Genomic DNA, 12,892 nt, shown 5'->3' on the forward strand with positions numbered 1-12,892 from the left:
GCCCGTGGCTGCCACTTTCCAGCTCCTCCGAGGCTGCATGGGTGCTGTATCACGAACTGTCACATCTCTGACAGGTCTCAGAAGGTCTGAAAGATTATCTACGCATTAGTGATCTGACAGTCTCTTTTGGTTTCACTTTGTCTGTGTGTTGCTGGTATGTCCACACCTTCTGTTCAGGTGTGGATCGTGTGACCTTTACCTTGCCCTATTTAGTCTGGCTTTACCCATCACTACTTGCTTGGGATAGCTTCATTTGGTTTTGGAAGAGCTGGAGTGTGGTTCTTGTTGGAATCCTGTTCATCCATCATCCTCAGAAGTTAAGTGTTCCGCTTGTTGTGTTTTGTATTCCCCCCCCCCCCCTGCTTGTTTACTAGGCCTCAGTGAGACGCTAGTTCCTTCACCAGGGAAGGAACGGGTGGTCTCTGCCCTGTCATTATCTTTAGGGCATCCAAGGGTCACCAGGGTTTTCTAGGTTCCTGTGTATGGGTATCTCTATCATTGAGAGGTGCCCATATGGATAGGAGTTAGGGCCAGGAGCAGGGTTTCATAGGTGGTGACCCTTTTCCTTCCCTAGCGGTGTGGCCTAGTGTCTTTCCCCTTCCTTCTTGTTGTCTTTTGGTGTTCTCCCCTACTACATCTGTGACATTATCCCAAGCCAATACAGCCATTTTTGTTTTGATCTGTGCAGCTATGGATACTATGTCTGAACTAGTTGAACAGCTGCAGAATCTGACTTTGGAGGTAGCAGACCTCCGTGCAACTGTCTTGCAGATTCAGAGTCCTCAGGCTGCTGGTTCCGGTGGTGGGTACCAGGTCTGTCCTGAACCGAAGGTGGCTCTCCCGGACAGGTTTTCCGGGGGTAGTGACAATTTCATCCAGCTCAGGGAGTCATGTAAATTATACTTTAAGCTGCGTCCATACTCTGCTGCGGATGAGTGTCAACGTGTGGGTATGATTATTTCATTGCTTAAAGAGGACGCCCAATCTCTGGCTTTTTCGCTGCCGACCGGATCACCGTCCCTCCGTCGGTAGATGAATTCTTTAGAGCCTTGGGTCTCCTCTACGATGACCTGGATTGGATCTCTCAGGTCGAGACCAAGTTACGGAGTTTGCGGCAGGGAGAACGTTACGCGGAGACCTATTGCTCAGAATTTAGGAGATGGGCTACCGATACTGAGTGGAACGATCCTGTTCTCCATAGCCAATTCTGTCAGGGTCTCTCTGAGAGACTGCAGGACACGGCTTTTCATGAAAATCCTGTGTCATTGGAAGCAGCTATGTCCCTTGCTGTACGTCTAGATAGACGCCCTAAGGAGAGATCTAGAGGTCCTCACCTTCAGGACGTACTGTCCAATAAGGGTACTGCTTCCTTTGACACACTGTTGGTTGCGCCTTGTGAGGAGCCTATGCAGTTAGTAGGAGCTACTCCTGGTACTACTGGCAAAAGTCTGCTTTTATTGTGGCAACAAGGGACATTTTGTGAATATTTGTCCGTACTTGCAGCATCAAGGTGTAAATAAAAAGGAAAAAACATTTAATCCTCAAATTACTATTGGTTGTGAGGATGGGGAGCAAGAAAACCTACTTTTGTCTTTTACTGGTAGTAGCCGTTTTTCTCCTGTCTGCCAAGGTGGCGCTAGAGTAGAAAACTGTGAAAAGCGAAGTATTTATCGACACTGGGGAAGGAGTCAACTTGATTGGGCAGTTTTTACACATTCACGGGTTGACTATTAATGCATTAGAGAAAAGTATTTCAGTCTTTGCAATTGACTCAGCACCTCTTGCCCCAAAATGCCTGTTGCAGGTAGTGAATGACATTCATTTAAGAGTGGGTGATTTGCATCAGGAATCTATCTCCTGTTATGTATTGGAGGGTCTGCCTGCTCCGTTGGTGTTGGGCTTACCATGGTTAAGCAAACATAACCCTAACATCGACTGGCAAGCAAGACAGATTCTCGATTTGGAGTGATTTTTGCATGGACAACTGTTTTAATGCATCGTTCTCTATGGTTACCACTAAAACTGTACCCTCGTTCATTTCAGAATTTTCTGATGTTTTCTCTGAGAGTGGTAATCAGGAGTTGCCTCCGCATAGGGAGTATGACTATCCCGTCAATCTTATTCCCGGAGCTAATGTGCCCAAATCTCAGTTGTACAATCTTTCAGAACCCGAAAGAAAGGGCATGCGAGAGTATATTACCGAGAGTTTGGCAAAGGGACATATCTAAGTCCCCAGTGGCTGCTGGGTTTTTGTTTGTAAAGAAAAAAAGATGGTACCCTGACACCATGTCTGGACTTTCGTGAGCTCAATCGTATTATCGTCCGTGATCCTTACCCCCTTCCTTTGATTCCCGATTTGTTTAGTCAGATTGTCAGTGCCAAGGTGTTCTCTAAATTGGATCTGAGGGGGCATATAATCTGGTAAGGATAAAGGAGGGGGATGAGTGGAAGACCGCATTTAATACCCCTGAGGGTTATTTTGAAAACCTGGTCATGCCCTTTGGGTTAACCAATGCTCCTGTGGTTTTTCAACACTTTGTCAATGACATCTTTCATCATCTGGTGGGGAGATTTGTCGTTGTATACCTTAATGACATACTAATTTATTTGCCTAATATGTAGACTCATCAGGTTCATGTGAGACAGGTGTTACAGACCCTAAGAGAGAATAAGTTGTATGCTAAGATGGAAAAGTGTGTATTGGCTGTACAGGAAGTGCAATTTCTGGGTTAGCTGCTCTCATCCTCAGGTTTTCGTATGAATCCCGAGAAGGTCCGTGCCGTGTTGGACTGGGATCACCCCGAAAATCTGAAAGCGCTTATGTGGTTTTTGGGGTTTACCAACTACTACTGTAAATTGATCTTGAACTATTTATCGGTGGTTAAACCTTTAACAGACATGACTAGGAAGGGTGCGGATATTTCTGTCTGGTTTGATGCAGCATTACAGGCCTTTTCTGCTATGAAAGAATGTTTTGCTTTGGCCCCTATTTTGGTGCAACTGGACGTGACTCAGCCATTTATTGTCGAGGTTGACGCGTCCGAGGTAGGAAGAGGAGCAATCTTGTCACAGGGTCCTTCACCTAGTAAATGGCGCCCATGTGCTTTTTTCTAAAAACAAATGCTCTACTGCTGAAAGGAATTATGATGTGGGGAATAGGGAATTTCTGGCCATTAAGTTGGCGTTCGAGGAATGGCGGCATTGGTTGGAAGGAGCAATTCACCCTATTACGGTAATTGGGGATCACAAGAATCTGATATACCGAGTCGGCTAAGCGACTGAAGCCAAGGCAGGCCAGATGGTCATTGTTTTTCACAAGATTTAACTTCATCGTCACTTACAGCCCTGGGGTTAAGAATGTCAAGGCGGACGCTTTGTCGCGTAGCTTTTCTTGGGGGGGGGGGGGGGTGAGTCTAATGACCCTAGTCACATTTTATCTGAAGGGGTAGTCATATCCGCTCTTTATCTTGATCTCGAGGCCAGGGTGTTGGAGGCACAGGAGGATGCTCCAGACTCTTGTCCTCCGGGGAAATTGTTCCCTCCGAATTACGTCACAAGGTGTTTGAGGAACATTACTGTACGATGATTGCTGGGCACCCTGGGAGCAGATCGACTGTTGATCTCATCTCTCGCAGATTTTGGTGGCCGGGGTTGCGTAAGTGTGTTGAGGACTATGTCAGACTGTGGTACCTGTGCACGTGCTAAGGTGACACATACTCGGCCTTCCAGATCTCTGCTTGCATTGCCCATCCCGTCCAGACCTTGGACCCATTTGTCCATGGATTTTATCACAGATTTACTGAATTCTTCAGGGAAAAAACGTGATTCTGGTGGTTGTAGATCGTTTTTGTAAAATGGCACAGTTTATTGCATTACCTAGTCTATCCAATGCTAAAACTCTTGCACAGGTGTTTGTCGACAACATCGTGAAACTACATGGCATTCTCTCTGATTTGGTGTCCGATAGAGGGACTCTGCTTTTCATCCTCAGTCGAACGGACAGACAGAGCGCACTAATCAGAATCTGGAGATGTTTTGTTTCACAGAATCAGGAAGAGTGGTCTTCATTTTTGTCGTTAGCTGAGTTTGCTCTAAATAACCGTAGACAGGAATCCACCGATAAGTTGCCGTTTTTTGGGGCATATGGGTTCCATCCACAGTTTGGTACATTTTCTGGTGCTCAAAATTCCGGCATTCCTGAGGAGGAACGATTTTCCTCTTCTTTGTCTTCTATTTGGCGGAAAATCCCAAATAACCTGAAAAACATGGGCAACAGGTATAAGCGTGTGGCTGACGTATGAGTGGTCCAGGCCTGAGAGTGGGCGATTCTGTGTGGTTGTCTACAAGAAACATTAAACTTAAGGTACCTTCTTGGAAGTTGGGCCCAAGATTTATTGGTCCATATAAGATTACTGCCATTGTTAACCCTGTAGCCTTCCGTCTTGAACTTCTTCAGGCATTGAAAATCCATAACGTATTTCATAAATCATTGCTAAAGAAATGCGTCGAAACTGTTGAGCCGTCCTCCTTACCTCCTGCTCCTGTCATGGTGGACGGCAATTTGGAATTTCAGATCAGCAGGATTGTGGACTCTCGAGTTCTCCGGAGATCCCTCTAGTATCTCGTTTATTGGAGAGGGTACGGACCAGAAGAGAGGATTTGGGTTCCAGCGACCGATGTTAATGCTAGTTGTCTGGTGAGAGCATTCCACAGAGCTCATACTGATCAGGTCAGTCCAGGGTGCCCGGTGGTCACCCGTAGAAGGAGGGGTACTGTCACATCTGTGACAGGTCTCAGAAGGTCTGAAAGATTATCTACGCATTAGTGATCTGACATCCTCTTTTGGTTTCACTTTGTCTGTGTGTTGCTGGCATGTCCACACCTCTTGTTCAGGTGTGGATCATGTGACCTTTACCTCACCCTATTTAGTCTGACTTTACCCATAACTACTTGCTTGGGATAGCTTCATTTGGTTTTGGAAGAGCTGGAGCGTGGTTCTTGTTGGAATCCTGTTCATCTATCATCCTCAGAAGTTAAGTGTTCCGCTTGTTGTGTTTTGTATCCCCCCCCCCCCCCCCCGGTTGTTTACTAGGCCTCAGTGAGACGCTAGTTCCTTCACCAGGGAAGGAACGGGTGGTCTCTGCCCTGTCATTATCTTTAGGGCATCCAAGGGTCACCAGGGTTTTCTAGGTTACTGTGTATGGGTATCTCTATCATTGAGAGGTGCCCATACGGATAGGAGTTAGGGCCAGGAGCAGGGTTTTATAGGTGGTGACCCTTTTCCTTCCCTAGCGGTGAGGCCTAGTTTCTTTCCCCTTCCTTCTTGTTGTCTTTTGGTGTTCTCCCCTACTACATCCGTGACACTAACCCTGTCCCATCTATTGCTTCACCAGCGGTCCTGCCAGCATCCCACTCTGCTTGTCCCACTGCAGCCTGCATTTTCCTGCTAGGCCCACCTGCACTGCCCTTAGGGCACAGGCTTACCCAGGCTCTTATACGCCCTGCACGCATCCTAGTTTGCCCCAGCCAATGGCTGGACACTTCAGGTTATTTAGAGGGAGTTTCCCTGGGGGAAGATGTCTAAAATGTAGGTTTATTACCTTGCTAGTAACCAGTGGTTTGGTGTTCAGTATGTCTGCCTGGGTGCCAACTCTGTCCCTCCACTGCAAGTCCTGACCTTAGCATGTTTACTGTATATGACCCTCTGCTGTCTGACCTCATACTTGTTTCTATAAATATTGTTTTGCACATGTCTCTCTGAGCCCAACAGGTCAGATGCCAACCATAACAGTATTATACCAAGAGGTAGTGGCCTGGTGAATCTGTTGCAGTGAAGACCAAATCTCTGTATATGGGGTTAGAGGGTGAGCTAGCAAAGCTGAGGTATATACACTTCAGCTCACTGCACATCAGGAGTGAGGAGAAAACTGTGTGTAATACGAAGCTACGAGATTTCAGATGTTGCCAGCGCTTGTAAGCTGTTGTAAGCTATTAGGTTCATTCACAGTGAGGTGGGTGGGTGTGCACCTTAAACTCAGTGAATCCAGCCACATGCCCTGGTGACGCCAGGTCTCAAGATGAGCTCAGGTAAGGTCCAATTTATAAGTTTTATTTCTGGGAAATGGCTTTGTGGAGAATTTGCTGCATATTTGCTGCAAAATGACAGTTTTCCTTTCACCAACAGATTTGACTTTGGGCTAATCCTAAGGGCATTATTCTGGTAGTCCTCTAGTATTCACCCTTTAACCCCTGTACAGGGATCTGGATTTTACTGCAGGGGAACCACCAGGCAGCTACCTCCTGGAGTAGTCTCTTAATCTCTATGTAGTTAACAGCTGACCCATGGGGTTCAGAAACACCAGTGCAGGACACTGAGGGGTCAGGCAAAATCTAAGTCAAGGACCGCCAAGGTTAGGGTCATCTTGTCACTGATCACAGACATGTGAATAAAGCTTTTCATTAGTCATTTTAAGTCTGGCCAAAATGTTATGTGTGCTTTCAATGATGTGACTTTATAGACTTCTACTGTTTATAGGTTGTCTTTAGCAATAAATGTATTAATGACATCCTACTGTTGAGGCTTTTTTCCCATTGGTGAGAACATGGGAATATACAAGATCCTACCTTTATAGTGATTATCAGGGACTATAGACAGAATTAAAGGGGTTTTTCAGTCACAGGAAAAAAAAAATAACACCCGCAGTGTCACGAAAAGGTAGGGATAAGTGCAGCCCTAAACTTCACCCACAAATGACCACATTTCGGAAAGTAGACACCCTAAGGTATTCGCTGATGGGCATAGTGAGTTCATAGAACTTTTTATTTTTTGTCACAAGTTAGCGGAAAATTATTATTATTTTTTCTTACAAAGTCTCATATTCCACTAACTTGTGACAAAAAAATAAAAACTTCCATGAACTCACTATGCCCATCACAAAATACCTTGGGGTGTCTTCTTTCCAAAATGGGGTCACTTGCCCTGGCATTTTAGGGGCCCTAATGCGTGAGAAGAAGTCTGGAATCCAAATGTGTAAAAAATGCCCTGTGAAATCCTAAAGGTGCTCTTTAAAATTTGGGCCCCTTTGCCCACCTAGGCTGCAAAAAAGTGTCACACATGTGGTATCGTCGTACTCAGGAGAAGTAGGGCAATGTGTTTTGGGGTGTATTTTTACATATACCCATGCTGGGTGAGAGAAATATCTCTCTAAAAGTCAACTTTTCCCATTTTTTTCATACAAAGTTGTCATTATAGAGAGATATTTCTCTCACCCAGCATGAAAAAAGCACTGCTGATATCCAAAAGAATGAGCAAACACACAGTGGTCAGGTAAACACCTGAAATCATTGTTTGTTGGTAGCACATAGCTAAGTGTAAACAGGGATGCATTTCTGGAAAACAGAGATTCTGTATGAGAATGAACAATCATAGTTGCGATCATTAGTTATACCGAGGGGATCATTGCTTCATGTATATGCAGCTGAGCGATTAGGCAAAGATCAGGAACAAATAGTTTGTCCCAATCATTGCCTTAAGTAATTTGCTTGGGTTCCCTCCCCAGTTAAAGTGTCAGAAACTTTGGGCTAGGTGGCAACCCCGCCCTGACTCTAGAAACAGCTCTCAGGATGGGAAAAAAAAGGGCATCTCATGGAGACTTGCTGATAAAGACAGTAAAGATGCTGTTTGCTCAGCAGACAGAACTGAGAGGTAATATGATTGACAGGGAGTAGCTTTCTGTATGGTTGAACTTACAAGAAAGACAATACATAGTTACAACACAGGAAAACTGTAATATTATTGTCTGGTAGAACACTTTAACATATGGCTTTTGTCTGGTAGAACACTTTAAAGCTTCTACTTTCCTAGTTACCAAGTATAGCCTATTGTGAAAACTGTATCGATCTTGCTCTTGATGCTTCCTGCCACAGTATTAGGAATGTGGGAACAAGAATGTCAACCCACAGCCTTGTTTCCTGTTTAAGGGTCCATTCACACGTCCGTATGTGTTTTGCAAATCCGCAAAACACGAACACCGGCAATATGCGTTCTCATAGAAAATGCCTTTTATTGTCCGCAATTGCGGACAAGAATAGGACATGTTCTATTTTTTCTTTGCGGAACGGAAGTGTGGATCCAGAAGTGCAGATCCGCAAATGCGGACAGCACATTCCGGCCCTATTGAAAATGAACGGGTCTGCACCTGTTCCGCAAAATTGCGGAATAGATGCGGACCCATTTTGTGGACGTGTGAATGGACCCAAAAAAATGCATGCTCTGCATGTCCAAGTGGCAAGTTTTATAATTTTCGTACTTTAATGCACATTTATAAGAAACCATATTAGTCCATAGTCATTTTGACTTCTTTAATACAAACTTAATATTTCTACATACATTATGGTGAGTAAATCACATTTCATTGCTGTTTCAATTACAGTTATAAAGAGTTGACAGTTGCACTTTACAATTAAGATGAACAGAGGGTTGAAATTTTGCTTCTCAAAGTAGTTTGTGTTACTGAATGCAGCGACTCGATGTCTCTTCCTCAATAATCTTCTGTATATTTCAGCACATAGTACCACCACTGTACATTCTGAGTGTTCTTTCTCAATATCTAATGGTTCCTTAGAACTACAGCATTGTATTCTTGTTAAATGGGAAAATCAGATTGTTCCACATAGAAAAGTCTTACAAAATATGCACATTTCTGCATTACACACATTCCTTTGTAATCTTATTGTTGGTCGAAAGTCATTTTTACATGGTCAACTTATATATAATTGAATGGCTGCAAATTATAAATTGTTCAGAGTTTTACCCAATACAACTATTTTTTATTTATTTATTTATTTTTTTTTTTTATTCCTGCAACTATTCTCTCCTAAAGAAGGACATTTGAGAATTTCTATGAGCCACATATGTACTCCGAGATCCATGGAAAATGACAAGCACAGACTATTGTGAAGGGGCTTGTGAGAGGAGTTGTTATCCCTATTCTATGCTCATTGGTTTGCGTTTGTGTGTGTTTTTTTTTTTAAGTAAATAAATATTTTTGGTACATTAATTATGAGCCCAAGTTCAATAGTCGGGTGGAATCATGTATTAAATGGTCTAATTTCTGTGAACAATCTGATGCAATTGGGAGTAGAAAAAGCAGACCGAAGAAGAGTAGCTCACTGTGTTTAGTAGCCTCCCCTATAACATCTCTACAGTGAAAAAATAGACAGTCTTTGAACAGAATATGAACTGTAGAATGTCTCTTCATTACATTGATATTTTTCTCTTTACAAAAAGGCAATACAATATAAAAAGGGGTCTAATTTTAATGTCACTTGAATGGATACAGGTACAATACTTAAAAGCAAGCTATTGAAATATACACTTTGAAATATACAAGCTGCACTTTGGATTTTGGACACGCTGCATTGTGGACATTAAAAAATAAGAATAAAAAATAAATAAGTAAAAACACATAATTGGCCACAGTCATTTAATTGCTGGAAATTAGTGTGCAGCAGACTCCTACCCTATCTCCTCTCTAACTTACAATCAACCAATGAACTTTAAGAAAATTAAACACGTTTTAATGTCAGATCTTGTGGGAGAGATAAGATAGGCAAAAACCTTCTTAAGGGCTTAAATTAAGATATGTGCAAATTGTTAGTAGTAGGTCTTAACATAATTTACAGGAATGTTGCAAGGCAAAGGCAGGTATTGGTGGCTCAGTGGGTGAGTTCCAATTTATCCAGCTGTAGTTTTCACCAGCAGCTTTCTTCATATTATTTTTGACCATTTATTTTTATTTTTTTCAAGGGCTCTTAATAAGGTTACAACACATATAAATAACTCTAAATTTACCAGATCACAAACATTGCTGTTATTTAAGAGTCTGAAAATAAAATGAGCCTCAAAGAAGCATCAGTTCCTGCTGTCCCCTTATGAAAGAACATACATTGTTACACAAGCTGGGATTACCACTTTTGGTACAAGATGCATGTATATTCAAGAACAGTGATTGAAGTATCATATTAAAAACATTTTAAAATAGAAGTCACCCAAGTCTCAGAAAGTCTCTACACGACAGAGTTCTTAATGTGACATCTGTAAAAATGTGTTAAACCTCCCCTACCCCTGATGCTAGAGTCTTTCAGTTCATGAGTTCAGGCCTTTTAAGAGGGTCAGCAGAATCTGCAATGATGTCTGTGGTTGTCCACATTCATTTATGATGGCTTCTTATGTTGCATAGTGATCAAAGCTGCCCAGATACTCCAAACTAGCCTGGTAACAAAACTGGTATTCATCCTAAAATGGAGAGAATATAAAATACTGGAATTAATATATGTCCAACACCACACTACTTAAAAACATTTAAACATTTTTTATTATGTAGACGTTAGCAGTTAACAGGATATGTGCACTACCTTTAACTACGTTCACATCACTGTGCATAGGCTCTAATTACAGAATGTCTGTCAACCCCCCTGTTATGTCTGTTTTATTAAGTATTTGTATACCACATGAGTTAACTCAAAGTATGAATACATCAACAACTGGCTATTGTTACCATTCCATTTCTCAATAGGGTATGTACCTACACACCCTAACAATATGATCACTGATTGGAAAGCATAATGTTCCATCAGATGCCATACATATGGAGTTATTCTCCCAAATATGTAAAGCTTCTAGAGAGAATAGCTTCTTACATATTGCAACCTATGGAGCTTAATATGGTGGCAAGTAGCTGCAGCTCTATAGTATGTCCCACTATACAACTAATTCTTGTGCATGAGACCTTACACTAGGCTAGATTTGGCTTCACCTTCTCCTTCCTATGCTTTGTTAACCCCTTAAGATTCAAGCAAAAAACAAATAGTATATGTATTTAGATACAACAGGCTACTAAATGTAAATTAAGAAAACATCCTATACTCATAATTTAATCCCCCTCCGTTTCCAGTGCTGCCACTCTGATGCTTTTTAGTTTGGGTTTACATGGGTAAAGTGGTGACAAAGCTGTATACACCATATCATTGTGCAGTAGCCCAGAGGGAATATTGCAAAGGGTTAACTAAAACAGGTAATGCAGTATTATTTAGTTAAATGTTGTCATGAATGTTTGGTTGCCAGGGTAATTGACGTGGTCCGCCCATGGTTAGTTAGTGAGGCATCTAGTCTGAGCAGACCAAGGGAGAAGATGTGTATATGAAAACTACTGCTATCTAAGTCCAAGCTCAGAGAACCTTCTTCTTTGGGAGCTGCCAAGAAAGCATTTTCTTTACCAGAGTGTCCTTGAGGGAAGAAGGTAAGAAGGACCAAGACCTAACGGACCATGCAAGCTTTAGTCAGCAAGGTATTCTCTCATTTATGGCATAAGACACTTCACTGCTGTTAAAAGTAATATTGCCTTTGGCACCTACCACAGTTTGAGATGGACTGACTATCTGTATCTAAAATCCTTAGAATTGAGAATGAGTAAATAAGGACCTTACTGCATGCATGTAGTTTTGTTGAGACTGCAAAGTGTCCTTAAAAAGAGAGACAGGGATACTATAACTACCATTATTGTTTCTGCCCACATGTTGTTATTGGGAGAAGCCTACATTGTGAAATACTTCGGAACTGTGCCTTTTACTTTCGTAGGTACTACAACTCCCCAGTGGCGTAGCGTGGGGGGCCTTTGCCGCGGGCACCATACTGCAGGGGGCGCCGGCCTGGCCGTCAACTAACTTTTAATTTGATTGCTAAGTAGTATGTGCTGTCTGAAATGTGCTGAATCTTGCTAAAAAGCGCAGGCGCTGTGCAGCTGGTGGACTCCACAATGCTGAGCGTCCTCCTCTGATGAATAATCAGGCACGCACGGCACTCCTTTGTCGCCGCCGCCCACCTTCCAGAGCAATAAGAAGAAAATGGCTGCCGCATGCTGCAGCTAAGTGTTCAGCTTGCCACACTGCCTGACTGAGCCTCTCAGCAAAGTTACAGCCTGCCCCTGAGTGAAGCAAGCGAGCCAGTGACTGAGGCACAATTTCAAAGTAAACAGTGCCACACTGCCAGTATCGCAGTAAGGTAGGTAGTGCAGTGATTATGGCAGCACTACTAGTGCAGTATAGACTGTGGTATTTTGCTTCAGTTAAGGTCCGGGCTTGTTGCCGAGAGGGGTAATTTTCCAGTTGAGAGGCGGTCTACTTTGCCAATTGCTTCCAGGGCATGTAAATGGGAGCCCTAATAGGTAGTGACAGTCTGTGTGAGAAATGGGGATTTTTACTGTTGTGGCCAGAGTGGAGCGTGCAGGCTGCTGCACAGCAGGCCAGGCCTATGAAAATGTTAGTAGTACTACTCACTGTGCATATTATTTTCCACCTAGGCCCCCTACAATAATAATCCTCCATTATTAAGGCGCCTTAACCCTTCAGATACCAGAGGTTTTTTTTTTTTCTTTATGTTTTAATTTTTCTTCCCTATTTTCCTTGAGCCATAACTTTTTATATTTCCGGTCACATAGCTGTATGAGGGCTTATTATTTGCAGGACAGGTGGTACTTTCTAATGCCAACATTAAGTATGGCATTAAATGTAGTGGGAAGCGGTAAAAAAATTAGCCGCACAGGTCATCAGTAGTAAGCCCGGAAGAGTGAGCTTCTGGGTTTTTGTGCATTTAGATGCCGTGATCTCGCTTGATCACGGGATCTGAAGCCTTTAATTACCCTGATCAGCATTATTGCCGGTCATTGTAATTAGCCGCAGGTCTCTGCTGTATGAAAAAGCAGAGACCTGCCAGCCATGGCGCTCGCTGCAAGTGTGAACGGGCGCCATGTTTACACATCGCTCCAGCGTCGTACATGTATGGCGCTGGTAGCGAAGGGGTTGATAATGGAAGATTATTATTGTTGGAGGCCTA

General features: G+C 42.9%; 1 protein-coding gene across 18 annotated transcripts in view; it reads right to left on the reverse strand.

Moving 5' to 3' along the window:
* Window positions 1-8,347: 8,347 nt before the first annotated feature.
* Window positions 8,348-12,892, reverse strand: part of PTPRS (protein tyrosine phosphatase receptor type S) — a 580,801-nt gene continuing 576,256 nt past the window's right edge. For all 18 annotated transcript variants that reach the window (XM_044268386.1, XM_044268351.1, XM_044268378.1 and 15 more), the window contains one exon: window positions 8,348-10,297. In XM_044268386.1, the coding sequence (XP_044124321.1) occupies window positions 10,229-10,297 (69 nt within the window). In that variant the 3' untranslated portion in view covers window positions 8,348-10,228. The remainder of the gene's footprint in view (window positions 10,298-12,892) is intronic.

This window comes from Bufo gargarizans, chromosome 1, assembly GCF_014858855.1.
Source record: "Bufo gargarizans isolate SCDJY-AF-19 chromosome 1, ASM1485885v1, whole genome shotgun sequence".
Classification (NCBI taxonomy): domain Eukaryota; kingdom Metazoa; phylum Chordata; class Amphibia; order Anura; family Bufonidae; genus Bufo; species Bufo gargarizans.